The sequence below is a fragment of the Bos grunniens genome, chromosome 5 (assembly GCF_055505025.1).
Source record: "Bos grunniens cultivar Pamir isolate PY7600 chromosome 5, Bosgru_T2T1.0, whole genome shotgun sequence".
Classification (NCBI taxonomy): Eukaryota; Metazoa; Chordata; class Mammalia; order Artiodactyla; family Bovidae; genus Bos; species Bos grunniens.
This window is the reverse complement of record NC_141169.1, coordinates 111,989,034-112,016,044: the sequence shown is the minus strand read 5'-3', so window position 1 is coordinate 112,016,044 and position 27,011 is coordinate 111,989,034. Positions and strand designations below refer to the sequence as shown.

The window sequence follows — 27,011 nt, the reverse complement described above, 5'->3', positions numbered from 1 at the left end:
GGGTCTCAAAGGCAGACCTGCAGGGCTTACCTAGCAGGGTCCTTGTCCATCAATCTTGAGTATTGAAGCCACATCAGACCTTCTCCCAAAGGGGCACTTCCTAATGGCAGTAGGGGGAGATGGGGTGTGGGTGGGTGAGCTGAGGCAGAGAGACAGGACGACCAGGACTGGACCACGTATACCTCCCATGCGCATTTCCTTTCTCGAAGCCTCTAGGGTCCACTGCCCAGTACGTGGCAGCATCATTCATGACAGCGTGACGTTTCTTTAGCCAGGGGTCCAGACCAATGCCCACCAGAGGGCCCTCCCTAGAGAGCTGTGGAGCTGGGCCAAAATCTGAGGGTGACTGAGGGTGGGGCCCAGGTGGGCTGGGCACTTACATGTCTTCCTCTTTGCCTGGCCTGGCAGATGGGTGTAGACATCCAGAGAGTGATTCTGGCCCCGGCTGCCCAGGTTCAAATCCCAGTCCTGCCCTTCCTCATCCCTGCCCTGGTGGAACTGCACCAAATCTTGGTGTTCCCATCTGTAAAATGAGGTGATCATGGCTCCTCTCTTGGGGCTTAACTAAGTCAGTACACCCGAAGGGATTGGAGCAAGCTGCCAAGGAAGTGAGTGCCACGTAGACATTTGTTCTCATGAATGTTGATGAAAAATCTCTGGCTTTTACACTGCAGCTGGCTTCCCATTGACAGGTCCATTATGTTTCCTGCAGTGACAAATATACTCCCCTGGAAAGCTGGTGAGGGTTTGTCTGCTGTTGTAGGTGTACCCCACCCAGGGGGCTGTCTGCTACCTGCCTATCCCATCCTTTCCAGAATTCCTAGTCAAATCTTCGGCACGCAGCGGCCAGGACACCCTGGTTTGGAAAGGGCTGGCTAACCCAGATCGAGAAGGCGGCTTCCCACCCTGGGGTGGTGGGCGGCGCCTGGGGGCCCACTGCCCCCCGCCCTGCCCAGCCTCCTTCATCTGGCTTGTGTAATTTGTTTGCTTTTCTATGTGTAAAGTGACATGAAAATCTGGGCAGCTGTGATCCAGGCCACACAGGGAGGCATCATGTATCAGGGTGACGGCAAAAGTGTGGGCATTCAAATTCTGGCACGGTGACTTCCTTGCTGGGTGACACCAGGTAAGCTAGTATCTCTCTCTGACCTTCGGTGCCCCCTTCTCCAGGTATGAAAACTATGATACGAGCACCAGCCCTCTGGGAAGTGGGTAAGGACTCTGCCCGTCGTGTTCGTTTGCTGCTGAAAGGGTGACCTTTGCTGTACTTCTCTCAATGCTGTCAGTTTAGGTAAAGCTCTGGCTCAGGGCGAATGCTCCGGAAGTGAGGCTGTCTCAGTGAGCAGGGTGCTCCAGGACCAGCAGGTGAGCAGCAAAAGGTGCAGTGAGAGCAGACCAGGTGCCAGACGGGACTTGTCTCCCAGTCTGTCTGGCCCGGGTTCCCTCACCCTGGGGGGCTTTACTCCATTTCCAGCCAGCTTCCAGGACAGGTACATCAGAGCTGCCCGTCCAAACATCCTCTTCCTTGTCTGGAGACTGGAGGAGCTAAAAATGCATTGCCTTGGCCCTGGGAAAACAAACACGACGCTTCCCTTGCCTTTGTCTACAGGACACGAGGTCCAAGGCTGCGAAGGCAGTGTGGTGGCTGCTCCAGGCTTCCCTAGGCCTGCGGGGGCAGGGGCAGGGGGTCGGGTATCTGTCTGTCTGCCTTCTTGGGGTCTCTCCTGCCTCCCTCACCGCCTCAATGGCCTGAGCCTCAACCAGGGTGGGAGGTGTCTAACAGGACACATGCTGTGGCCTCCCCAGCTGTGGGCTGCTAGCCCTGCCTCTGGAGTTCACCGGTGGGTGTGTGTGTGCACACACGTGTGCAGCTTAGAGTGCTAATAACGCACACAGGGACAACTGATGACACTGCTGGACCGCCTGCTCCTGCTCTCAACACTCAAGATGTCTTAACTCATTTGACTCTGTGAGGCAATTACGATCATCATTCACGTTTTACAGATGAGGAAACCAAGGCTCGGAGAAGTGGGATGACTCGTTGAAGGTGACGAGCTAATACGTGGTAAAGTGGGGCTTTGAACCCAGGCAGTTTTTGCTGGGAAGCCTTGTCCGCTGCCCTTGCTAAGTCTCAGTTTCCTCATCTGTGAAATGAGCACGCACAATGTAACACTTCCCTCTCCAGGTGATCGTGGGGGCAAGGCAAGGGCAAAGGCCTTGCCATCAGGGAGGCAGGGGACTGGCCAGTGAGGGGGTCTGGGGGAGCCGATGGCAGCTACAGGGTGCAGGAGCAGAGGACACACTTGGCCATCACTCAGCTCGGGCTGGGGTCTCAGGCCATTTGTGGGCTGGTCTTGGACCGTCCCCAGCTTGACGCTCCAGTTCCTCTTCCATCAAGCTGGGAAAAGCTAACTTGCCTGGCAGAGGTACTTCCAGGGCTCCCTCTGCAGAGCAGGAATACCCAGGACACACCGTTCCCATCCTTCTGGACTTGAGGGCACCTGAGGGTGGGCTTGAATCCAACTCCTCCCCCAGCCCCTGGTCCCCACTCCCATGGTATGAGATGCTTTCAATGGACGAGGGTTTAGCTTGCTCTAAACACAGTCCCCAAAGCCCCTAGCTTTGGGCAGGCCCCCTCCAGCACCTATTTGAGGGCTTCGGCTGCTCAGTTTTCCACTTGGGTCAGACCTATTTGGGGTGAGGGGGAATGAGAATTATGGGAGTGTGGCCTCCACCTATCATAATTCACTCCCAGCCCTCCTGGAAAGCCTGGTTCCTCAGCGGTCCCAGTGCCAAAGATGGGCTGGGTTCTTCAAGGGGGTGCCCCTCAGATATCTTGTGCACCTCAGTTTAGAGGCTCATGTTCCAAGCTCCCTCCCCAACTTTTTCCACCCTTCAGATGGAAGCAACAGGCCAGGAAGAAACAGGTAAGATGTTGACTCATTTATTTGTTTCTTCAACAGATATTTATTGAGCAACTACTGTACAGCAGGAGCTGAAATGGGTGTAGTCTAGTGCCAGACCCATAAAAGGGCAACGACAATGCCATGGGGCAGGGGGGGTTCCCTGGTGGCTCAGATGGTCAAGAGTCTGCCTGCAACACAGGAAACCTGGGTTCAATCCCTGGGACGGGAAGATCCCTGGAGAAGGAAATGGCTACCCGCTCCAGTACTCTTGCCCAGAGAATCCCATGGACAGAGGAGACTGGTGGGCTACAGTCCATGGGGTCGCAAAGAGTCAGACATAACTAAGTGACTAACACATCCACTTTCAATACTATGGGGGACATGCTGTGGGAACCCAGAGTAAGCACCAAGCCTGAGGGCTTCCTGGAGGAGGTGTTGGTTAAGCCCAGCCTATCAAGAGAAAAAGTAGGAGGTGTTCGTCCCCCTCCCTGCCACGCCCATATTGATATGGTGCTTGCTGCAGGAAAGGGCTCTGCTCAGCATGGCATTCAGGTCCATGTGCCATGTGGTCCCTGCTGCCTCTGCTGTGGTCCCCGTCTTGCCACTTCTAACCAGTGTGCAAAGGCATCTTAGGTTGGAATGATTTATGCCTCCCTAACTCAAGAGGCTGGCGGTCCCAGAGTGCCAGGGCTGGCTCTCCTTCCCGATTCCATTCCCGAGTGTTTCACACAGGGCCTGCATGCAGTGGGTGCCCAACGATGCTGCTCCCAGTAGCCTTCTCCCATCACATCCCCCTTCTGAGGCTGAGCTGTGTGCGCTCCCTTTGTGCTCCTACAGCACTCTGTATTTAAGTCAAAACTCATATTGGTACAGCACTCTCAGTTGGCAAGGTGCTTTTTCAGGGGTTTGTGTGTTTGATTTGGTGTGTTTTGTTTGGTGTTTGTGTGTTTAAAGCTCATCAAAGCCCTGTGTAAGAAGTGCCGTTGCGGTCATCGCCATCACCTGCCGGGACACGGCACAGCGTGGTGGTTTAAGCAAACGTGTGAGCGCAGCAGCCGGATGACCTGAATTCAAGTCCTGACTCCACAGCTATGTGACCTTGAACTCTGTGGTTATGTGACCTTGCTTCACTGACTCCATTTACAAGACAGAAGCAAACATATCTCACTGGAGCACTGAAGATCATATGCAGAGTAATAAGAACACTACCAGCCATAAGGACACCTCAGTCATAATGGTAGCTATTGTCAATTATAAAGAAGGATACAGAAGGTCAAGGTCAAGGTCACCTAGCTGTCCAGTGGAGCAGGGTTTTATCTCTAAGTCTGCAGACTTCAAATCTTGGGTTTGGGGATTATCTTCCCATCTTCCCCACCCCATCCCCCTTGTCACCCTGTCTCCTAATTTATCTGTTCGTGCCTCTGTCTGTCCTTCCACATGGGGCTCTTCCAGAGCAGTATCAGCACCAAGCCGTCTCCCCAGTGCCTGGACGGTGCCTGGCCACGGGGGACTGTGTTGAAGGAATGACGCATTCCATGTACCAGGCATCCTGTTCTGTGCTTCCACATGGATTATCTGTGCCTCCAGACCACTCTATGAAGTAGATAACAATTCTTCTACAACTGTCTTCAGCTCCAATAAAGCACTTATTGGTCTGGATATATATGAATACTTGTGAATTCATCACACCCAGCCAAGACGACAAATGTTTTCACCCTCCCCCTCCAAAAATGTCCCATGCTTCTTGGAAATCCTTCCCTCCCTCCAATTGTAGATTTCTCTCCAGTTTCGAGATAGGGAAGGAAATCGAGGGACTGAGAAGTTAGACTTTCCAGAGACACTTGGTCAGCAAGTGGCCACACCAGTATTTGAACCAAGATGACCCGTCCGCGGCCAAGCTGCCTTGGCGGTAATGGGAAGAGGGTGGGAGTGTGTGGCGGTCTGTAGAGACACCCCCCCCGGGAGGTCCTCCCTCCTCACCGCCCCTGCTCAGGCCCAAGAAGACAATCTAGGAAGAGATGGTCGGTGTGTCTCTCAGAAGGGTGTGTGCACATGTGAGGAGCAGGCTGCCACCCCATAGGGATGTTTGGGTACAAAGGGCAGACGACAAAGACAGCACAAGGAGACCAGATAAAGGTGTCCTCAAGCCAGGAGCCGGGTGATGCGGTGGGCCTGCGGGCCTCATGGTGGGTGCTGGGCTCCGCGTGTGAGCGTGTGACTCTGTGACTGACCGTGTGACTGCTGAAGGCAGGGACATAGCAGCTCCAGGAGCTGGGGGGGCGGAAGGCGTTAACCGTATGAATGCTGGCGTGGGGTGGGGGTGGGGAGACCCGGCCTCCAACCTGGGGGCTGAGGGAGGTAGTAAACATCAGGGTGATTGGAGGAGCATGATGGCGGCCCTACAAGGATGCTGCAGGGTTGTGGGGTTTGTGTGACTTTGCAGTTCAACATTTTCAAATTCAGCCAATGCCGGCAGCGCCTGTTGTGTGCCAGGCAACCGGCTAGGAGGAGATGAGCGTATCAGGCTTTTGGCTGCATGGTTCGGGCTGCAGGGTTTGTGTGATCACCTTGTGGCTCGTTTGGGGCTGGGTGCTTTTTGCCCTCTCCAGGCATTAAGTCCTCACAATCCACCCACCCCACTTTGAGGCGAGATGGAGGAGCACAGAGAGGAAGTGACTTGCCCAAGGTGACCCAGCTACTCAGCGCCAGGCAGGATTGCAGAGCCTGAGTGCTTCAGCACCACGCCTGGGCTAGGGCCGCAAACCTCCAGTCTTGGAGGTGCCGCCTTGGAATCCTGCAAGCCAGCGGCTTGGGAGACACCCTGGCCCCCAACCACGTGGGCTAGAAACCAGGCCACAGACACTGCTGAGGGGCCCAGCGTTTGATGGTCCCTAGTTCTCCCTTGCCAGGGACCGGATTCCTGGGCAGAGGGGAGGCGGGGCTTTCGGAGACCCCTAAGTTCCCCCTCCTCGCCTCAGGCCCTCCTGGAGCCTTCCCCACCCTCCCGTTACTGACTCTCGGCCAGAAGAGGAAAAGCTGTCTCCACCCACCTCTCGCACTCTCCCGTCTCCTTTATAAAGGCCGGAACAGCTGAAAGGGTGGCAACTTCTCCTCCTGCCTCCCCTTGCGCCCGCAGCCTCCCCCGCTGCCTCCCCGAGGGCTCCCCTCTGGCCGCCAGCGCCCATCTTTCATTCCCCAGATAGAGATATTTTGCGCGCACACACAGACACACACGCGCAAAAAGGGGAAAAAAAAAAAAAAGACAACCCACCCTCCAGCCTCGTTGCAAAGAGAAAGCCGGAGCAGCCGCAGCTCGCAGCCCGCAGAGGACGTCCAGAGCGGCGAGAGGGCGTGCAGACGGACCGACAGACTCGCGCCGCGTCCACCTGTCTGCCGGGCGCGGCCCAGGGCGCAGCGGACACGCCGCGCGCGCGGAGCAGCCGTGCCCGCCGCCCGGGCCCCGCGCCAGGGCGCACACGCTCCGGCCCCCCCCACCCGGCCCGGGCGGGAGTTTGCACCTCTCCCTGCCCGGGTACTCGAGCCGCCGCTGCAGAACCAACTTTGGAAAAAGTTTTTTTGGGGAGACTTTGGCTTTGAGGTGCCCAGCTTTGCACTTTCCGACTTCAGGGACCTTTCCAGAAAATGTTGCAAAAAAGCTAAGCCGGCGGGCAGCGGAAAACGCCTTTAGCCGGCGGAGTGAAGACAACCATCGACTGCCGTGTTCTTTTTCCTCTTGGAGGTTGGAGTCCCCTGGGCGCCCCCACACGGCTAGACGCCTCGGCTGGTTCGCGACGCAGCCCCCCGGCCGTGGATGCTCGCTCGGGCTCGGGATCCGCCCAGGTAGCGGCCTCGGACCCTGGTCCCGCGCCCAGGCCCTCCCCAACCCCCCAACGACGGAGTCCGGGCTGGGGGCGGCGGCGCCCGGGGGCCATGCGGGTGAGCCGTGGCGGCGGCTGCAGCGGCCTGAGCGCCTGATTGCCGCAGACCCGAGCAGAGCCCACCTCCCTCCCCAGCCCCCGCCCCCCACCCTGGCCGCGGGGGCGGCGCGCTCGGTCCACGCGTCCGGGGCCCCGCGGGGCCGGGCCCGGAGTCGGCATGAATCGCTGCTGGGCGCTCTTCCTGTCTCTCTGCTGCTACCTGCGTCTGGTCAGCGCCGAGGTGAGTTGCGACGGCGGCTGGGGCTGCTTCGCTTCATTCATTACCCCATCCCTGCCTCCCGATCGCCCCCTCCTTTCGCTGCAGTGAACTTTGGACCCGTGGGCTTGGCGGCGGGCGTGAGGTGACCTCCGAGGGCTGCGACGCGAGGTCCGGGGGGTGCTAGGCTCTAAGGGGAGGGGGCAGCCGTGGCTTTCTTTTCCCTGGGGGGATCTCAGATCTCCGATCTTTTAAGCGTCATGGGAGGAGGTGTGTGTGGTCCTGTCCCCCACCCCTCCAAGAACCCGAGAATAAGCCCCTTCCTAGCCCAAGCAAGAGGGGTGGGGTGCTGCCTAGGCAGCAGGCAGCGCGTCCTCGCGAGCCCACTTCGGTTAAGCTTAGGTCCTGCCCAGGACCCGGCTTGCCCCGGAGGTGAGAGCTCGCGCACCAGCGGCAGCCACGCCAAGCTTCGGCGGGGGTCTGCGAACTACCCCGGCTCCTCCTCTCGGTCGGGGCGGGTGCCCACCGGGCCGTGCAGGTCTTGCCCGGCCCCAGAGTGCAGTGCCGGAGCCGCTTGCAGTCTTGGGCGCGGTGGGTGCAGAGAGAGGTTTGGGGCACCTGGCCTGAGGGGCGGAATAGGGGCTCGTAGGGAATCCAGCCCCGGCGGCGGTGTGTGCCTGAGGCCGCGCCATACCTGCGCCCGCACCCTGCGAGAGGACGCACCTCTCTTCCCCCGATCGCAGGGTGCGGAACACGCCGCCTCGAAAAGCCCCGCAGCAAGGAAGCTGGGATAGGGAAACGTCTGCGGGAGCTATCAGATCGTACGGGTCCCCCGCACCCCTCCCAGCCTCACGTAGCAGTGAGTTGGCAAGTCTACCCGGAATCCAGGTGGGAAAGGGGGCGGGGCAGGGAGGAGGCGCGAGGTGCCGGGGAGGAGAGGGCGACGGGCCGCGCGCCGCGCCTGGGTCCCGTCCCGCCAACGCTCGGCCGCGGCCGGGAACCCGCACCTCGCCCGCTCCCGGGGGGAGGACCGGCCGCTCTCGGCCTCCGACGAGGCGCAGGAAGGAGGCGGCGGCGGCGAAGGGGTTAAGGTGAAGAGCTCCGAGGCCGCGGCCGGGCCTTGGGCCGCCGCCAGCGCAGGTTGTTTTGACCACGGAGGAGCCGTCGCCGTCTCCTTTTGTTCTCGGGGCTCCTCGAGGGCCGCCGGCCGCCCGCCCTGGGGCCCCGCCCTTCCGCGGCCACCCGCCCCCCCCATCCCCGGCGGCCAGCACCCGGGAGGGAGGACACGGGGCTCGGCCCGACCGCCTGCAGGCCCCTCCCGACGTCCCCTCCTCTCCGCTCCCGCAGCCCCCCGGGCCGCGGCCAGCTGTTGGGGAGGGGGGCGCCGGCCGGCCCCAGCTGCCGCCTTGCCTCGCCGCGGGGCCTGGGGGGCTGGGCCCGGTGCCAGGGCGTCCTGGGAACGGCGGCAGCGCCCCCGCCTCTGCTCTCCGCAGCCCACCCCGCCCGGCCCCCCGACTCGCGCTCACTCACCCCACGCATGCACACTCTTGGCCGGAGGCGATGCTGCGCTCCGGCGGGCGGGCGGGTGCGCAGAGCGACGGGCACGCACTACCGCGGCCGGGTCGCGCGCCCGCCGCCGCCGCCACGCCCGTGCACACGCGGGGCACACGCGCGCGCACCGCATACACACGTACGCACGGCCCCCGAACACGCAGCTTCAGCACACGTGCGCGCACACCCACGCACGCACACAGGCACGCAGGGCTCGTACACCCACCCTGTACCAGGTTCCCACCCCCGCGCAACAGGTGGCCCTGGAACCTGGTCACCTCTGCAGCCACCCCATTTCCTTCCTGGGTCCGATGAGGGGATGGAAACAGGAACCCTCCCGTCAGGTCCTGGCTCCACAGCACGCGCTGGTTTTTGCCCGACGCCCCTCGAGCATGACCCCTCTGTAGTTGCTTTTTCAAACCATCCTCAGGTGGCCGAAAAAGATGTTGGTGTGACTGGGAGCGCTGTGATGTCCAGAGCACTTCTCCCTTCACATAGGCCCGGCTTTGACCCTCCATCCAAGACTGAGGGCCCTGAACCGCTGAGGGGGTTTCCCACCCCTGCCGGCTCAGTCGTCTTTCCCTCCCCAGCCGGCTCTGTCGTCTTTCCCTCCCCAGCCGGCTCTGGGGAGGCTGGGTGACAGCTGGAAAAGGCCTCTCCAGGCCTGCCCTTTCCATTTCCAGCTTCATCCAGCACCTCCTCCTCCTGTTCCACAACTCCATGGGGGTGTGTGCTTGGTGCGGAGGCTCTGGCCAGGAAGCTGGTGCCTCTCTCCTCACTTGAATCACAGCATCCTTGAACGTGGTCTTAAGGAACTCACGGTTGTGTCGTGCTTTGCAGTTTATGAAGCACTTTCCTGCAGAGCCTGCGTAAGCCTCAGGAGGCTCTGAGGGAGGAGACCTAAAGGGAAAAGGGAAAACCTAGTGACATGGGAGCCAATCCAGGAGGGCTTCCTGGTGGAGGTGGCCTTGAGGTTGGTCCTGTCCGCTGTATGCCAGCAGTTGGGAAGGAAGGGTAGGGAGCTCTGAGGTGGGGCCTGGTTGAGGGTCGGCTGAAGTCCATAAGGTCTCATCTCCATTAGCTGAGCTGGCTTCCGGGAGGGTGACACTCATTGTCATGTGATGCCTCTGGCCTCAGCACCCTTCTGCCGAGAAGAAGTAAAGGGCCCACAGACCTTCATCACCCAGCTTCTTTCTTATTTGCTAATGGCCTTACTTAGTGGGAGACTGACTTGCTGGAATCTCCCAACCCTAGAAGTGTCTGCAAGCTTAGGATCAAACAGAATTTGAAGGCTCTGGTCCAAGACCCGAACTGTGTGTGTGTGTGTAAGAGAGAGAGAGAGATTGATTCAGCAGAAGTAGTAAAGAAATACTTGCCATGGGCCTCCTAAGACCCTCTCAGAATCTTCCCTCATCCCCCCCTTCTCCATTGAAGTACCCCTTCTAGTGCAGTTACCTTCATTTTCTGATTTATTTAGTTGTTTCTTACCCATTTTTCCTCACTGGAGTGTAAACTCCACTAGAGAGCTTTTGTCTTGGTCACCACTGTCTCCCCTGCTTAGAATGGTGCCTGGCCATGATGGATAATCTGTAAATATTTGTGGAGAGGACAGTGAATCCTTGAAGGGGGAGGGAAGGACCGGACATGTATCTCAGGCTTGCTAAGTGCTTTATAAACACGGCCTCATTCCGTCCTCACCCAGGGCAGCCCAGTACAGCTCTCCTGCTCTCCAGCAGACATCTTCGAGTCCCCCTGCACCATTCCCCAGTCTTGAGAGACAAGCATGTCTTTCTTTTCCGTGTCTTGGGACTTAGACTGCCAAGATTGGACAGAGGGGAAGAAACAGAAGGAAAGTGAGATCACAAATAGTTCTGGGTGTTTTGAGCTGGGCCTCAGTTTCCACCATCTAAAAGCACGCGTGAGAGAGGGAAGACTAGATTAGCTCAGAGTTTCTCAAGAGCAGCAGAATTACCTGGTCTCTTGAAAATGCAGATTCCTGGGACCCACTGGATGCTGGGAGTTGGGATCAGGGTGGTGGTCGTGGCTGGGGGCAGTGATTGCAGTGGACTGCCAGGATTGTAACTGCTGCTCTGGCCTCTCTCTTCCCAGTCTAACAGTTTTTCTGCTGGAAGGAGAGGAGGGAGCCCACTGGGGGGGGTGGGGGGGGGTGCTGGGCTAACCGTAATAAGGATGGGGGAGAGGGAGGGTCCCAGGAGCAATAGGGCAGGGAAATGCTGGTGGGAAAGGCTGGTTCTAAAAGGCTTCTATGGTCTGCCCAGAGAAGGCTTCTTCAAAGGGCTTGGCTTTGGCATCGAATCTAAATCAGGCCTGAGACTCTCAGGCAGGCGGGTGCTCTGAGGCCTTCTTCCTCTGCCAGCCACTGACAACGCCCCTGGTTGCTTGGGCCAAGCCCTTGTCGTCTCCCACAGCGGAACTTCAGGCAGCCTGGGGAGTGTGTATCTGTGTGCGCGCTGAGGCCCAGGCAGAGGGTGGGGTCCAAGCCCCTTTAATCTGCCAGCCTGGCTGGGAGCAGGTAATTCACCTGGCCTCAGCCAGCTTGTGCCCTTCCTACCTCTGCAGCTGGCGTTGGGGGTGGGGTGGGGTGGGGTGGGGAGGAGAGGAGGCTGTTTGCTTTGGCTCCCTAGGAGGCTGGCTGTGCCCCAGCTGCCTTCTCTCGCCACGCCCTCGCCCTGCCAGGAACCCCAGGCCTGAGATCTGGGGCAGCTTTATCAGGGTGCCAGGCCTCCTTTCCCATTTCCGAAGGGGAGCTTCCCACCTTAAGGAGGTTTCCAGAACCTGTGCTCAGGAAACCCAGACTCTGGGCTACTCACCCTCCCACACCACGAGGAGACTCTGACCCCCGGCAGGTGCCCCGAGTCCCCCCCAGGGCATCGCATCCTGGAGCTGACCACAAGGCGAAATGTCCCCACCTCTCAACCACCCCCAGCCCCGGAAGGGGCTCACCCACCAGCCTACAGGGCCCCCCCGGCAAGTGCCAGTGTGGGGCTCAGGTGTCATTTCCTGTGGTTCGCACAGTCACATATCTCCCCTGGGTGGGCAGCTTTCCACCCACCCACTGTTATCCTCAAAAATGTCCTGCACTGTGGCCCCACGCATGCGTGCTACTCACTGCTGCCCTCAAGGAGCCGCACAGAAGGAATGGACGCGGACCACAGCGGGGCTCATTAACTACCCATCAATCTGTTGGCTGCTCTGCTAGGTCTGATTCTACCTCCCAATAACCCCGGCGAGGTATTGTGAGCCCCATTTAAAAGATAAAGAAGCTGAGGTTTTAGGTTGTTAAAAGACTTAACTCCGGGACTTCCCTGGTGATCCAGTGGTTAAGACTGTTCTTTCACTGCAGGGAGCATGGGTTTGAACCCTGGTGGGGAAACTAAGATCCAGTATGCCACAAGGCCAACAAATAAATAAATAAAATACTTACTCCAAGAACCCAGGTTTCCGTGACAGCTGAAGCCTTTGCCTTTTTGTCTACTACAGAGCTTCTCCGTCTCTGCACTGTGCATGTTTGGGGCCACAGAATCCTGTATTGTGGAGGCTGTCCTGTGCATAGAAGGATGTTTAGCAGCTGCACTGGCTTCCACCTACTTGATACCAGCAGCATTCCTCTATTTGTAACCACCAAAAATGCCTCCAGACATGGCCAGTGTCCCCTGGAGGCCCACTCGCCCCTGATTGAGAACCACCGCTCATGACACACACAGGGTAGGGAGCCGACAGCAACCGAGGAGCACCTCCGTGGTGTTGGGAGAGGGGGCTCTGCTCTGCCTCTTAGGAGTCGTGTAGACTTGTAGCTGTTTACTTCATTTTTCTGAGCCTCAGCTTCCTCATCTGGAAGATGGGAATAAAAGCAGCACCAGCCTCTTGGGTTTGGTCATTGATACAGCATTTAGTTCAGTGCCTGCCTTGTGGTTAGCACTTCACAGACATTAGCTGTGGTGTTAGTATCAAATCCAGGAGCTCTCAGGGCATTCTGGGCATCTGGTGGCCAAATTACAGAAAGCACATGCAGGAATCACCTCTCTGCTTAGGAAAAAAGTAGACTCTTTAGGAGGCAGGGTGCTTGGGGAGTGGTCCTCCTGGTGGATGGGGTGGGAGAATCATGCAGAAGGGAACCCCAGAGAGAGGGGGAGAGTCCTTCATGCATTTTACCAGCATTTATTGAGCACCTACTGTGTGCTTCTCCCACTTCCCCAGTCTCTCTCTCAGGCTGGGAGGTTTGCTTCCATGAGATGGCATCTTCTTGGCATCATTAGCCGAGTCAGGAGCATCTGCTAGGCTGGTTTGGGGACCTGCCTGCTCTGCCATCGCTGGCAGCTGCAGCCGGTGCTCTAGGGGGCAAGGAGATCTTGGTATGAGTGCTATGTGCCATTCGGGCCTGGGCGTTGGGCCCCTCTCCTGGGGAATTATGAATCATTACTCCACAAGAAGCCGAGGAGACCTGGCTGGGTACCCCACCCTTGGCTTCCCTCTCCTGCTTCTCTAGCCACCCCCAGGCAGGATGAGAACTGAATCAAGTGTCTTCAACCCCTTCTATTCATAGATGAGAGCCAGGACCAGAGAGGGGCGGTGGCCAACCTGAGTTCACGGGACGGTCAGTAGCTGTGGAGGGGGAATCCAGCTCTTTGGACTACTCACTCTGAGACAGACAGAACCCTCAGGCGGCATGGCCTGCTTTGGGCTTCACTGGAGATCAGCCCGTGCTTTCCCTTGCACGAACTGGGTCCTGTGTTCACATCTGGAGACCAACAAAGGCGTGGTCTCTCTGGGTGGGAGGAGGCAGGGCAGGCTGGAGATGGGAAAAGCAAGTGCGGGCCAACCGAGTTGATATCCTTTCCATCTCACACGCGTATCATCTGGTTTCCCGGCTGTGCAGTCGTGGACCCGAGCTTCCAGCCAGGCTTAACTGCTAGACCTTCATGCTTCTCTGCCGACAGCCCTAGGCACCGGGCAGGATTATACACTCCACGTTCAAATGAAGCAACTGAGCTCAAGGCTCTTAAGGAATTTGCTTTAAAAGCATGGCCGTGCTCCATCCTGGGTCTTCTGGTTCCAGGGCTGACTCCAGTGTCCAGGGCTGCAAGTGATGAGGAAATGGAGCTTTGGGGGAGGCTAAAACCTCATCAATCACCAGGCTCCTAACAAACCTTTCTGGGACCATCCCTGGGACTGGCCACAAGGCAGGATGACCTCCTTCACCTGTCAGGCAGGGAGAAGGCAGCTCTTTCTCAAGACAGCCTGTGCAGAATCCCTTAGCACTCCAGTCCTTGGAACGTAGGGAACTAGCTGGAGCAGGAGCACCTCTCGTCTTAATCTGGGGAAACTGAGGTGGGAATTGTATAACCTAAGGTCAGGCAGTAGTAAGCCTGGTCTGCTGATGCCCTCCCTGGGGCTCCTCGCACAAGACAGGGCCCTTCTGTGTGCTTGCACGTGCACGTGCGTGTGTTGTCTGCAGGGATGTGAGTTCGGACCTGCAGCCGATCTTGCGCAGAGCATCATCTTTGCCCAGAGATGCTGATGGTCAGAGTCTGCTTTTCAGCCTCTGTTCTGCCATCACCTCTTTCTTAAGACCTTTGCCGTCAGCCCCTCAGGTCTCCTTGGACCGTGGGGGACGTGGCCATGACCTTCCTATGAGGGCTGCTGTCATGTTATTGTGGGACCTGTGATTTCCCTGGAGGAAGCCCAGCTTCAAACAGGGCCTGTTAAAGTGCTTATTAAGTTTCAAGTGTTTTTGGTGGCAGGCCAGAGGGCTCTAAAAATAGGGTTTGGTTGGGCATGGGGCACGGGTGAACTTTCAGGTTTCCTGGCCATAGCTGAGGATTCCCTTCTCTCCTCTTCTGAGTGAGAGACTAAACAGATAAGACAAGTACATGTGGCCTCCTGAGACCATCCAGCTCTTCAAGCACTTATTAAACACCTTGTATACCCAGGAGGCTGGGAGTACGGGCTCTGCCATCATAAAGACTTAGATTTGAATGCAGCTTCTGCTGATAATCAGCTATAGGACTCTGACAAAGGATGTCACCTTTTTGAGCCTCTTTTTTTTTTTTTGAGTTTTTTTTCTTTTTAACTTATTTATTTTAATTGGAGGATAATTACTTTACATATTGTGATGGGTTTTGCCATCCATTGACATGAATCAGCCATGGGAGCCACTGCTTTTCCATCTGTCCAGTGGGGATAATTCGATCTCCCATGACAAATGCTGTCTGCCTTTAGCTGTCAGGTGTGGAGGGGAAGCAGAGAGAAATCAGATTGTTGGAGCCTCCGGAACCTGTAGTGTGATGGGGAGACAGGTGTGTGCGTGTGTGTGTGTATGTTAGTCGCTCAATCATGTCTGGCTCTTTGCGACCCCATGGACTCTAGTCCACCTGGCTCCTCTGTCTATGGAATTCTCCAGGCAAGAATATGGATTTCAAGGGGAAACAGATACATACGGTCAAATCTAACTTTAAAGCAAGCTGGGGTCTGTTTGGGGTGAGGGACACAGATCTGAGCTGGGTCTTAGAGACTTGGTCCCAGGGTTCTGTGCTCCTGGTTGTCCAGCCTGGAATCTGCCCTCACCCCACCCCACAGGCCTTCATCCTGGCTGTCCACTTGCCCTTGGCCAAGGGGCCCTGCGGGAACTTCCCATGGGAGGGAGTGTGTGTGTGCTGGGAGGAAGAGGGCCATGGCTGGAAAGCCCTGGCTCTCAGCTCACTTGGCCCCTCGTCTTTGCCTGGCAGGGAGACCCCATTCCCGAGGAGCTCTACAAGATGCTGAGTGACCACTCCATCCGTTCCTTCGATGACCTCCAGCGCCTGCTGCATGGAGACTCCGTAGGTAAATTGAATCCTCACCCAGTGCTCTGGCCCTTCGCTGAGTCCTGGGGAGCTGCAAGGGGCCGGGCAAGGACACGCCTTCTTCCTTGACATCCAGAGGACCAGAGGCCCGTGGCTGCCTGGGAGGGCTTGGCCACACCTGTCCAGGGCAGGCCTGAGTAGGCGGGAGGTTGCTACCTGGGACGTGGGGCATGGCAAACGAAGCTGGTACATGTGGCTGGTACATGTGGCTCTGGCGGGGGTGCAGAGGACGGGTTCCCAAGAGGAGGGGGCGGGGAGAAGGTGCCCAGGGCATCTGCTGAATGTCTATCCAGGTGTAGACTCAACCAGGGAGGATGGGGCGGGAGGAGCCATCTCCCTGCCCCTCTGGCCGAGGGCCCAGTCTCCCAAGGTCTCCTGGGGACACCTGGCTTGGACCAATGGGCAGCCCTGCCCATGCCCAAGAGCGCTCCCAGCGCATGGGCACGTGCTTGGTGGCACACACGTGGCGGGGCTGACGGGCTGGGTCGGGAATGTATTTATAAACGCTGTCTTCAGAGCAAATTCCTTTCTATTCTAACCTCTGGCCTGTTCCCTGGAGCCCTGGTCGGCACCCCCCCTGCACCCCCAGCTCCCCTTCCCTCTGGGGTTTTGTCTCTTTGTCACTTTGTAATCCTTGCCCAGACTGCTATCTACGGGGGACAGCATTTCCTGCCTTTGTTTCCTCTCCCCGTTGGGCCCCTGGCTCCCTCTCAAAAGCATTCTCGGGCCCTTTCAAACCCGCCTATGCCGGGGGCTGGCGAGGCACGCGGGAGGGGGACCCAGCTGGGCCCACCTATTGTTCACCAGGCCCCCCACCCCACGTCTCCCACACCCCTCACCCCATGCCCGACTGGCCAGCCCTGGTCAACACAATGGGGCAACTGCCAAATTTAGCCTTTCTGCTGTTTCTTTCCAAGGCCCTTGGCCCCCACCCTCGGGCAGCCCCTACGTACCCCTGGTGGGGGTCGGGATCTCCGAGATGAACCTTTCAATAGTGGGCCTGTTTCAAGGCAACCATGTGGCTATTTTTTTCCTAATCAACTTAACCTTTCCACAAAGCACATCTTTTCCCCATCTCATCCCCACCAGGGACATTCCAGAGATGGTAGAGAAAGGAAGGGAGTGAGAAGGACAGACAGACACGCTGACGCAGGAGCAGCAGATTAGACGGAAAGGCACCAGTTAGGGCACGGTCTCCTCTGAACAGGACCCCCCGGGAGCCTGCACGGATGAGCGAGGGCTGGGGAGACAGAGGAAAAGAGATGAGGTGCTGTGTGAAGCGGGCAGGAGCTTGTCCTCCATGTCCTCGTGGTTTATTTGCTGACCCTTGAACCATCGGAGAGGTAGAAGGGGCTGCCCACAATTCAGCATGGAGCTCCGAGTCCTCTGCAGCCCTCACTTCCTGCAGCGGCTTCCGGCTGCCATTGCTAGAGAGAGAGATGCCTTCAAGGCATGCTGATGACACCGAGGTGAGGCTGCCATTGCTAGAGAGAGAGATGCCTTCAAGGCATGCTGATGACACCGAGGTGAGGGCCGCACAGGCTCGAGAAGGGAGCTGTGGTTTGTGACTTTAGGAGTAAATGGACAGCTGAGGGCAGACACGGGGCACAAGGTTAGAGGGAGAGATATAAACACAGTGAAAGACTGGGGCCTAGAGAGAGACTCGTGCCTGAAAGGGGGCAGGGCACGGGCGCCCCTACCCCAGCAGACCTGGCTCTCCACCCTCTCTCGGTCTTTGGCCCCCACCCCCACCCCTCGCCTTCCCTCTCTCTCTCCCGCCCAACTGCGCCATTGTCCGGGGCTCTGGAGGGGCTGTGTCCAGGGCATGCTGGTCCCCCCTGGGGATGCTGGGAATTTCTCCATTCAGCACTTCCTGTGGGAACGCTGGGCGGAGGGGCACTGGAAACTGGCCTTCAGAGCTCTGGGTCCTCACCCTGCCCTGGAGGCCAAGGAGGGTTCTCTTACAGTAGCAAAGGGGATGGGTTATTTTTAACTCCATTGACATGGGTTCTGTCCAAATATGTGGTGGAAGGGCCGGGAGTGGGGCTGACGATCCCTTGGCGATGCAGTCAAGGGCCCCGCCACCCTCTGAGCCCTGCGGCTACCCTGGCGTTTGTTTGCCTGGCGGGGCCCCTCCTCAGAGCTAGGACCCTCGGGTGTACAGGGAGCCAGAAGGGGACACTATTCCCCGGAGCGGTGGTGGTCCAGTGGGGGTGGGGGAGGGGAGCAATCCTCCCACCTGTCCTGGAATCCCCATCAGATTCCGGCCTTGGTCCGGCAGTTCTCAGTGTGTCTGACCTCCTCCTACAGATGAAGACGGGGCTGAATTGGACCTGAATTTGACCCGGTCCCATTCTGGAGGCGAGCTCGAGAGCTTATCCCGTGGGAGAAGGAGCCTAGGTAAGACTGAGGGTGATGGCCCCTCAAAGGTGGGAGCTGGGGACAGAGAACTGGGGACATGGCCAGCCAAGGCTGGAGGGCCGGCTTCTTCGTCCTGACGCTTGAGAAGGCGTGGAGCTAAAAGTGTGTAGCCATCCTTAAATACCCTCTATCCAGGAGATGAGTCATCATTCTCCCCTCCCCCAACACACACTCTTTTCTCGGTATAGTTCTTTCAAACCCTCATTTGTTCATTAGTTCCACCAGGGAGGCAGATATTATTGACCTCATTTTACAGAGTTGAAAACTGGAGCCCAGAGAGGGTGAAGAAGCAGCCTGAGGTCACACAGCCAGCAAGGGGTGATGCGCATCAGGCAAAGGAGGATATAGGTCACTGGGTCCCACAGCAGCATTTTTAGGGAGGCAGGTGCCCATTCCAAGCCCCTCCTCCTCACTGTCTGCCTACGGTCCCCAAACGCTGTAGACTGAGGCTGGGGCCCTGCCATATAAGAATCAAGTGGCCTGGGTTTCCTTCCTTACTCTGTGAATTTGGGCAGCTAACTTAGCTCTCAGAGCCTCAGTCCCTCTGTATGTGAATGACAGATGGCGGTTGCCCCAGCACTGACTGTCAGTCTGCTGCAGGCCAAGTTTCACTCCCATTACTTGTTCAACTGGCAAGTGCAGGGTAGGCAGAGTTATTGTCCCATTTCACAGATGGGGAAACTGAGGCTTGAAAAAAGCAACAAGATAAGACTATATTACAGTGTAAACAGCAATGTAAGGTAATACACAAGTAAGGGCCACATACTGGGCAAACTTATAAATGTGTGAAATCGTAGAATAAAATGGTGGAGGAACTGACATGTAGCACAGATCAGCACTCTCAGAACGATCTAACTTGACCCTTATAGTGGTTCTAGGGTGTAGATCTCCTCAACCCCATTTTGGAGATGGGGAAACTGAGCTCTCGAGCCCATCAGCAGCCTGCCCGAGGCCCATGGCTGGTAACCTTCCAACCCGGGGTTGCAGGAGGTGGGACGGGCCTTGCCTGCTTCTGAAGGCGAGCAGTCCTACAAGGGCTCGGCCCTGGGCTTTTCTACCGGCCAGGGGGCCTCTGGACAGGTCCACCCCCGCTGAAGGAGGTCCCTGCTCCCTCCAGGTTCCCCGACGGTCGCCGCAGAGCCAGCCGTGATTGCGGAGTGCAAGACGCGCACGGAGGTGTTTGAGATCTCGCGGCGCCTCATAGACCGCACCAATGCTAACTTCCTGGTGTGGCCACCCTGCGTGGAGGTGCAGCGCTGCTCCGGCTGCTGCAACAACCGCAACGTGCAGTGCCGCCCCACACAGGTGCAGGATCGGAAGGTGCAGGTGCGCAGCCCTCGCCCAGCCCGGAATGGGGTTGGGGGCGGGTGCAGAGGCCTTCCCGGAGGGCTCCTGGGGTCTGTCCAGAGAAGGCCGACAGGCGTGGGGAGGCCCCCCAGGCTGGGGTGATCATGGCCACAGACAAGCCCCCAGGTGGATAAAATCGCCAAATGTTCCTGCAACAGACAGGTGCCTAACATACCGGACACTCAGGATCTTCTGAGCAGCTGTTCAGCTTTCCCCAAAGCTCTCCCCTATACAGGGATCTCCATTTTCTTTCTTCCACACAGAGAAGGGCTCATAGGTGCCCCAGCATTTTTAGCACCCACTTATCTCCCTTCAACAAGTCATGTCTTCACCAAGGGGGGCACAGAAGACCCCCCTCTCCAGGCAGCAGGCCCTGCAAGAGCTGGGGCAGCCCCTAGCAGAGAGTCAGAAGGCTGAAGCCTGCCCCTTTGCTGGAAAGATTGGGTATACACTGTGATTCAAGGGAAATTTTAGAGCAGAAGCCGTCCTTGGAGCTCCACAGGGCAGGGCAGGGCCAGAGAAGTCTCTGATTCACGTGGAAAGGTTTCCGCACCCCTCTGGCCAGCCTTGCCACACAGCAGCTGCTGGGTGGACGGCACACCTCCCCAGGGCCCAGGACCGACAGGTGACCCCTATCTCCTCTTGCCAAGTGTTCTGCCTCCTCACCATGCTCCCCGCCCCTGTGGTCAGCCACGGCCTTTTCTTGTGTCCCCCTTCTATTTCAAGTCTGGGCCCTGGGCCCAAGATGGCCAATGTCACTCTCCACCCCGGCGTCCACCGCCATGATATCTGCTGTCCCCAGCCCTGCCAACTCTATGGATGGACACCTGACAGCTGACCTCCCCCTTCCCGCCTCCCTCCTGGATAAAGCCTCCCCCTGCTTCCTTCCAGACAACCATCTCCCCGCCTCTGCCGCAGCCCCTGACCTTGGCTGGCGCTCAGGGAATGAGGATACCACAGGCCCCACATTCAACCCGGAAATGCCTTTCTCCCTCTCTGGGGGATCCTAAGGGGACTGCCGGAGGCCAGGTGGGGAGGGCTTGTTTTGATGGAAAAGCTATGAGGGCAGAGGGCAAAGTCCTGCCATTGTTCAGGCTGAAGCGCCTGCCCTGCCGCCCTCTGGGCTTTCGAGGAAAGATGACCTCAGGGGATACTGAGCAGGCAGGCGGCTCCCTCGGGCCCCTGCCCATGTGGTCCCCTTCAGAGGCACTTTGGGGGTTCTGTCCTCCAGGTGAAAAAGATTGAGATCGTGCGGAAGAAGAAGATCTTTAAGAAGGCCACCGTCACCTTGGTGGACCACCTGGCGTGCAGGTGTGAGACGGTGGTGGCTCGAGCCGTGACCCGAACCCCGGGGAGTTCCCAGGAGCAGCGAGGTAACTGCTCATCCAAGGTCTGCCTCTCATTGCTCAGCCCCGCAGCCCCCTTCTCCTATGGCAGCTGCTGGGGACACTCAGGGAGAATTGGATCAGGCATGCCCCTGGTTAAATTCACCTGAAGCTTTTCATAGCGCTGACAACAGTCCAGAGTCCTCCCCTGCCTGAGAGGGCTTATGCGAGTATGTAGCCCCCAGCTGGCGCTCTGTCCTTGTTTCCAACCAATGCCCCTCACTTATGCCAGCCCAGCCAGGGTGGTCTTATTGAGTGGCCAGCTAAGTTTCTGCCTCAGGGCCTTTGCACATGTCCGTCTGGGTGAAATTCACATCTCCTAGCTCTTCCCAAGCCTAGCTCCTATTCCTCACTTGGGTCTAAGGTCGGAAGTCACCTCCTTCTAGAGGTCTGCTGGCCTCCCCGTCCAGGGAAGCCCCCCTCCCTGTCTTGCTACCACAGCCCCCTGCTTTGTTTATGAGTGCATGAAACGGTGGGAGGAACCATGACCTGGATAAGAGAACACCCCATGCATATATCATATCCAGATATTTGACAACTTGTCCTGGAAATGAAAAATCAAATTAATTCCTTGTAGCCTTCCCCCCCCGCTTTTTTTCCCTTGTAGCCTTGATGAAGGAATTAGGGGCAGTGGGGGAAAATCACCAGAGAGATTTTAACTACATGTACTTCCCCGATGGCACTATTGGTAAAGAACCTCCTGCATGCAGGAGACATAAGAGATGCAGGTTCAATCCCTGGATCAGGAAGATCCCCTGGAGAAGGAAATGGCAACCCACTCCAGTATTCTTGCCTGGAGAATCCCATGGACAGAGGAGCCTGGCGGGCGACAGTCCGTGGGGTCAAAAGAGTTGGATAGACCAAAATGACTAAGCATGCATGCATGCAGTTTGACTTGAATTGAAATGGACTAAAAAATGATCTGGTCCAATTGCCTCCTCTACATTATATGGAAGAGATGCCTGAGGCCTAGATAGGCCGAGGTCTTGCCCAAGGCCACACAGCCAGTTTCAGACAGGGGCATAACTAGAATTCAGGTATTCTGTTTTGTTCTTGGCTCTTCTCTCACCCTGACAGCTGTCACTGGCTCATTTCTTCTTTTTAAGTATTTAAAAATTTTAGAGCTAGAGATGACCTTACAAGTCCCTCCTTCTGTGTTACTAATAGGGCTGCTGGAGCACAGAGAGGTTAAGGGACTTAATGAGGGTTGCACAGCAGCAAAATTGAGCCTGGAACCCAGGTCTTGGAACGTCTAGTTTGGGGTTCTTTTGACTGTATTGTGCTATCTTTTCTTCCTCAGAGAAAAGTAAGGATTATATGAGACTCATTAAGTTAATAGGATTGTTGTTCAGTCACTGAGTTGTGTCTGCCTCTTTGCAACCCCAAGGAAGCACACTGGGCTTCCCTGTCCTTCATTATCTCCCGGAGTTTGCTCAAATTCATGTTCTTTGAGTTGGTAATACTATCTAACCATCTTATCCTCTGCCGTCCCCTTGTCCTTTTGCCTTCAATCTTTCCCAGCATCAGGGCCTTTTCCAGCGGGTCAGCTCTTCACATTAAGTATTGGAGCTTCAGCATCACTGAAGCTGAAGTGAACATGTGAACAGCATCACACGTTCCAATGAACATTCAGGGTTGATTTCCTTTAGGATTGACTGGTTTGATGTCCTTGCAGTCCAAGGAACTCTCAAGTCTTCTTCAGCACCACAATTTGAAAGCATCAATTCTTTGGCACTCAGCCTCCTTTATGGTCCAGCTCTCACATCCGCACATGACTACTGGAAAAAACCATAGCTTTGACTATATGGACTCTTGTCAGCAAAGTGATGTCTCTGATTTTTAATATGATGTCTAGGTTTGTCATAGCTTTCCTTCCAAGGAGCAAGCAAGCGTCTTTTAATTTCATGGCTGCAGTCACCATCCACAGAAATTTTGGAGCCCAGGAAAATAAAATTTGTCATTGCTTCCACTTTTTCCTGTTCTATTTGCCATGAAGTGATGAGACCGAATGCCATGATCTTAGTTTTTTGAATGTTGAGTTTCAAGCCAGTTTTTTCACTCTCTTTCACAGTCATCAAGAGTCTTTTTAGTTCCTCTTCAATTTCTGCCGTTAGAGTGGTGTCATCCACATATCTGAGGTTGTTGATGTTTCTCCTGGCAATAGTATTAGATAAGCATTAAAAAAAAAATCCATGCAAGTGACTGTTTTGATTTTCAGTAACTTTCTTTGGTTAGGGGGCAGGACAATCTCACTGTCATTTCTTACTAACAAGCTCCCTGAAGGCAGAGCCATGTCAGCCTCTTCCTCCTGCTCTCAGAGCCAAGCTGAGGCAGGGATGCCCTGGGAAAGGGCGATAATTTGACAGCTTCAAACTGACGTGCTGTACATTACTTGTAGAGTAACTATGGAGAGTGCTTTCTATTCAGGAAAAATTATATTCTTCTTTATGTTTAGAATGGGGTTCTCTTCCCTGCCTTTGTCTCATAGGATTTTCTAAACCAGTTTCTTAGGAGGCATGTTCAGCCACTTGCTATGTAGGTCTTGCCATTTTAGCTTCAGCACTTTGGCCCTGGGGGACAGTTCGGCTGGCAGTATGGCTCATGTGATGGTCAGTGTCAGGCCTCCTGGGCTCAAATCTCTGCTCTGTCACTTATGAGCTGAGTGATGACCTTGAACTTGCTCAGGCTTTGCCCAACCTAGTGCCTGCTGATGGCTCGGTCTCTGGCCCTTCAGTGGCCCCCCTGGGCAGCCTCCCTCAAGAAGGATCTGAGACCCACCTGAGTCCCTAAATTTCGCATTTGCTGCAGGGATAAGTGCCTCATGGGGACTTGTGTCTGTGAGGTGGAAGGTCAAGTGTTGGCCCCCAGAGAGCTGGATGAGCTAAGGGGGAAACTCCGAAGGCTCCCAGGAAGAGGTGGGCCTTGAGCTTGGCAGAGAAAACTTTCATTTCCAGGCTGTCTTCCTAGCAGCCCAGGAGGAAGAGAGATAGAAGTGAAGTGCTAACCTTGGTCAAGACTTTTAGGCACAGTGATTTACAGTCCAGTGATTGAAAGCATGGATTCCAGAGGCAGATCCCTGGGTTAAAATTCCAGACTTTCTGTCTCGGTTTCTTCATCTGTTAACTATTCACATGTCTGTCTGCTGTGAGGAGGAAAAGGCTTAGAACTTTGCCAGGTGCATGGTAAGTGTTAGCTAAGGGTTTCTGGTGATTTCCACGCATTATCTCCTAACCCTAGGAGGCCAGGGCAGCTGTTCTGTTTTAAAGGTATGGGAATTTAGGCAGAGAGTGTGCATGGCTTTCCTCAAAGCTTCCAGCTAACTCCTGGCAGAGCCCAGTTCGGATGCCGGTGGTCTGGCCCACCTTGCTGTGCTGGTGGTGAGGGCCAGGTAGACCACAGTTGCAGTGGGGGAGAGGACCAGGTCCCTAGTGGGAGGTGTGCTTATGCTCAAAGCCTAGTGGCTTCCACATCCCATGACCGACCAGAAGGGGCTGAAGTGGGTAGGAGGAAACCTCAGTAGGAGGTCAAACTGGGGAAGAAAGAAACAGGTGAATGAGAGCAGCTGCTGTTTTTGCTGATCACTTCTTCTCTAAACTTAGTGGCTTAAGACAATGGCCATTTTCTGTTCTCTGGTCTGTGGGTTGCCTGGGCTCAGCTGGGTGGGCCTGCTGGCATCTCTTATGGTTGCAGTCAGTTATCTGGAGGCTGCACTGGGACGGCTGGGCCTCTGTCTCTCTGTCCCTCTCCCTGAAGTCCGGGGCTTCTCCTCACCCCATGGCCTCCACGTTGGGATCCCCAGCAGGGGAACCAGACTTCTTATGTGGAGGCACAGGGTTCCCCAAAGTGCAAAGGTGGGAGCTGCCAGGCCTTCTTGAGGCTCATGTCTGAACCTGGCCAGTACCAGTCTGCCTCCTTATATTGGTTAACGAGGTCAAGTCCAGGCCAGGTTCAAGGGCATGGAAACAAGGGCCAGTGTCGGTTGGATAATGACAAATAAATTGAGGCCAGAACTCATCTGTTCCTCTCTGTGTTGGCCAGCATACTATTCCTTCCACTAGTCCTATGAAGTGGACAGTGTATTATCCCCATTTCACAGATGGGGAAGCAGAGGCGTAAAATGGCTCAGTCATTGTTCCTCAGGTGCAGCTGGTGAGCAGTGGAGTTGGGATCCAAACTTGGAAGGTCTGGTCCCAGACTCCCCTCCCCTTAGCCTGCAGGATCTGAAGAGGTCTGTGGCAGGCCTTGATCAAGGGGGCATTGACATGCCCCGACCTCTGCCGGTCTCATCCACCTGCTAACCAGACCTTTCTTTCTCTCAAGCAGCCAGGACACCCCAAACTCGGGTAACCATTCGGACGGTGCGAGTCCGCCGGCCCCCCAAGGGGAAGCACCGGAAGTTCAAGCACACGCATGACAAGACGGCACTGAAGGAGACCCTCGGAGCCTAGGGGCATCTGCAGGAGAGTGTGGGCAGGTGAGGGCCAGCACTCTGCTCCTTCTCCCCGGCCTGGGCTTGGGCTGAGGCAGGGGTGAGGGAGAGAAACAGTTCCCCTACAAAATCCAGGCTCTAAGCCATGATCCCCTCTTGCCAGTTATCAGTCAAGTTTTTTCATGGGGCAGGTTGGGTAAGGGGCTGGGGGAGGCCCTGACTCAGCTGTGTCCCAGTACATCTTAAAGGAATTGGGAGATCTAAACCTCATACTTCCCAGTCCTGAGTGCTGCTGGAAATCAGGGACAGCTGGTCAACCCTGCCCCTGGTTGCCTGTGAGCGTGGGATGGAGCCCCAGGCTGTCTCTGACCCCCATGTCCCTCTGCTTGGCCTACAGGGTTATTTAATATGGTATTTGCTGTATTGCCCCCATGGGGTCCTTGGAGTGATTATATTGTTCCCCTCGTCCGTCTGTCTCGATGCCTGATTCGGACGGCCAATGGTGCTTCCCCCACCCCTCCACGCGTCTGTCCACCCTTCCACCAGTGGGTCTTCCCTCAGTGGCCTCCAGCGTCTTGCCAAGAAGCTCGAGAAGGAAACGAAGGACTTGGACTCCATCGCTGTCTTCCTCTCCTGACCTGGCAAAAATGGGATAGAAGTGCAAGAGAGACTGATGGGGTCGCTGTTGGGAGAAAGGGGCTTCCTTCCCCAGTGCTGTGGACTAGCCTGAAACCCTGCACGTGGGCCTGAGGACCTCTCAGCATGGCCCACCTGGTCCCCAGACCCCCAGCCAGCTCTGATGCGAGCACCCCCAGGCCGGCCAGGGTGCTTATACTCCTGTGGCTGAGACCACGTGGGGAGCATAGACTGGAGAGAACTCCTCCTGCGGTGCCCAGGCCCGGTCGTCTCCCCTTGGTCACCTCTGCTCACAGTGGCTTCTTTTCATTTAATATGTTTGAATTATTGGAAGACGTGGACTCCTCTGGGCAGGTGTGGCCAGAGCACCAGGCAGTCAAGTGCTCTCTCAGACGGGTTAGGGATGAAGTTTGCTTCGAAGGTGGATGTAGGTGGTGACCCAGGCATCCACCGCCTCCTCCCACTTCCCACCCCAGTTCACTGTTTCCCATTTCATCTCTCTACCTCCATCCTGTGTCTCCTCCCTTATCTGTGCCACCAAGGGGCTCTTGGACCCCATATTGAAGCCCCAGATAACCCCAGTCACTGTTCTGTAGGACAGAAAACCAGGGGCCAGAGGGCAGCAGGGTGCCTGCCCATCGTATCCCAGGCCAGCCAAGACTGCCATGTAAGGTTGTACAGGGTGTGCACTACACAAGGGCACTGCATGTGGGGATCACAGTTCACACACACCATAGACGTGGTCAATTTGTGTATTTATTATGACAATTTTTTGGCAAATGGAGGGATTCTTTTCCTAATTGACACGAAGGTTCTGTGTGGACTGGCTGTGTCTATGACCCAGCCCACGATTTGGAGTGGTCAGACAGGAGTAAGCCCTTGGTGAGGGGCAGGGAGGCAGCATTTGTCCATGTGGCCTCCATTACCCCAAGTCCTCAGCTCAAGCAGTCTTCCCTTCAGGCAGGTGTGAAAAGCCCAAGAGAATGTCTCCAAGGGACGGGGCAACCCTGCTCCATGCCCCTGCTCACGCCCCTCCTCTTAGATCCTTTTGAGTTCCGGATCTGGTGGCTCCTCCCAGGAAACCAGCTCTTGGGCTGGGAGTGGGGGAGAAAAGGGAAAAGATCCCCAGGGCCCCCTAGGGGTGGGGTCTGACCTCCCACCTCCCTATCCACCTTCTTCTGCACTTTCCCCTCTTCCCTGCTGTCTCCCAAATCTGCTTTCTTCAGTTTGTAAAGTCGGTGATTATATTTTTGGGGGCTTTCCTTTTATTTTTTAAAATTTATTTATATTCCGTATTTAAAGTTGTAAAAAAAGAAAATAACCACAAAACAAAACCAAA

The 27,011-nt window shown here is 56.3% G+C and overlaps 2 protein-coding genes across 7 annotated transcripts in view; one reads left to right on the top strand and one right to left on the bottom strand.

Annotated features, from left to right (window-relative positions):
• The window catches only part of LOC147373089 (uncharacterized), a 19,161-nt gene extending 9,757 nt beyond the window's left edge, over nucleotides 1–9,404 (bottom strand). Inside the window, exon 1 of the mRNA XM_086402898.1 lies at nucleotides 8,571–9,404. Coding sequence (XP_086259024.1) covers nucleotides 8,571–9,313 — 743 coding nt within the window. The 5' untranslated portion in view covers nucleotides 9,314–9,404. The remainder of the gene's footprint in view (nucleotides 1–8,570) is intronic.
• PDGFB (platelet derived growth factor subunit B) lies at nucleotides 6,007–27,011 on the top strand. 6 transcript variants are annotated; one of them, XM_086402902.1, is made up of 7 exons: nucleotides 6,007–7,064; nucleotides 15,338–15,434; nucleotides 17,765–17,854; nucleotides 18,993–19,201; nucleotides 20,454–20,595; nucleotides 24,931–25,081; nucleotides 25,583–27,011. In XM_086402902.1, the coding sequence occupies exons 1-6, from the start codon at nucleotides 7,002–7,004 to the stop codon at nucleotides 25,053–25,055; spliced, it is 726 nt and encodes a 241-aa protein (XP_086259028.1). In that variant the 5' UTR covers nucleotides 6,007–7,001; the 3' UTR covers nucleotides 25,056–25,081; nucleotides 25,583–27,011. The 6 variants fall into 6 exon arrangements, with proteins under 6 accessions (XP_086259028.1, XP_086259027.1, XP_086259026.1 ...); XM_086402901.1 differs by having other exon boundaries at nucleotides 25,434–27,011; XM_086402900.1 differs by having other exon boundaries at nucleotides 24,928–25,081.

What these genes read in the sequence shown, in the direction of transcription:
- PDGFB (XM_086402900.1), top strand. Translation starts at nt 7,002, where the DNA reads ATGAATCGCTGCTGGGCGCTCTTCCTGTCTCTCTGCTGCTACCTGCGT. An exon ending in TGCGTCTGGTCAGCGCCGAG is followed by an intron (nt 7,065 to 15,337) that starts GTGAGTTGCGAC and finishes TTTGCCTGGCAG; the next exon opens with GGAGACCCCATTCCCGAGGA. An exon ending in CCGTGGGAGAAGGAGCCTAG is followed by an intron (nt 17,855 to 18,992) that starts GTAAGACTGAGG and finishes TGCTCCCTCCAG; the next exon opens with GTTCCCCGACGGTCGCCGCA.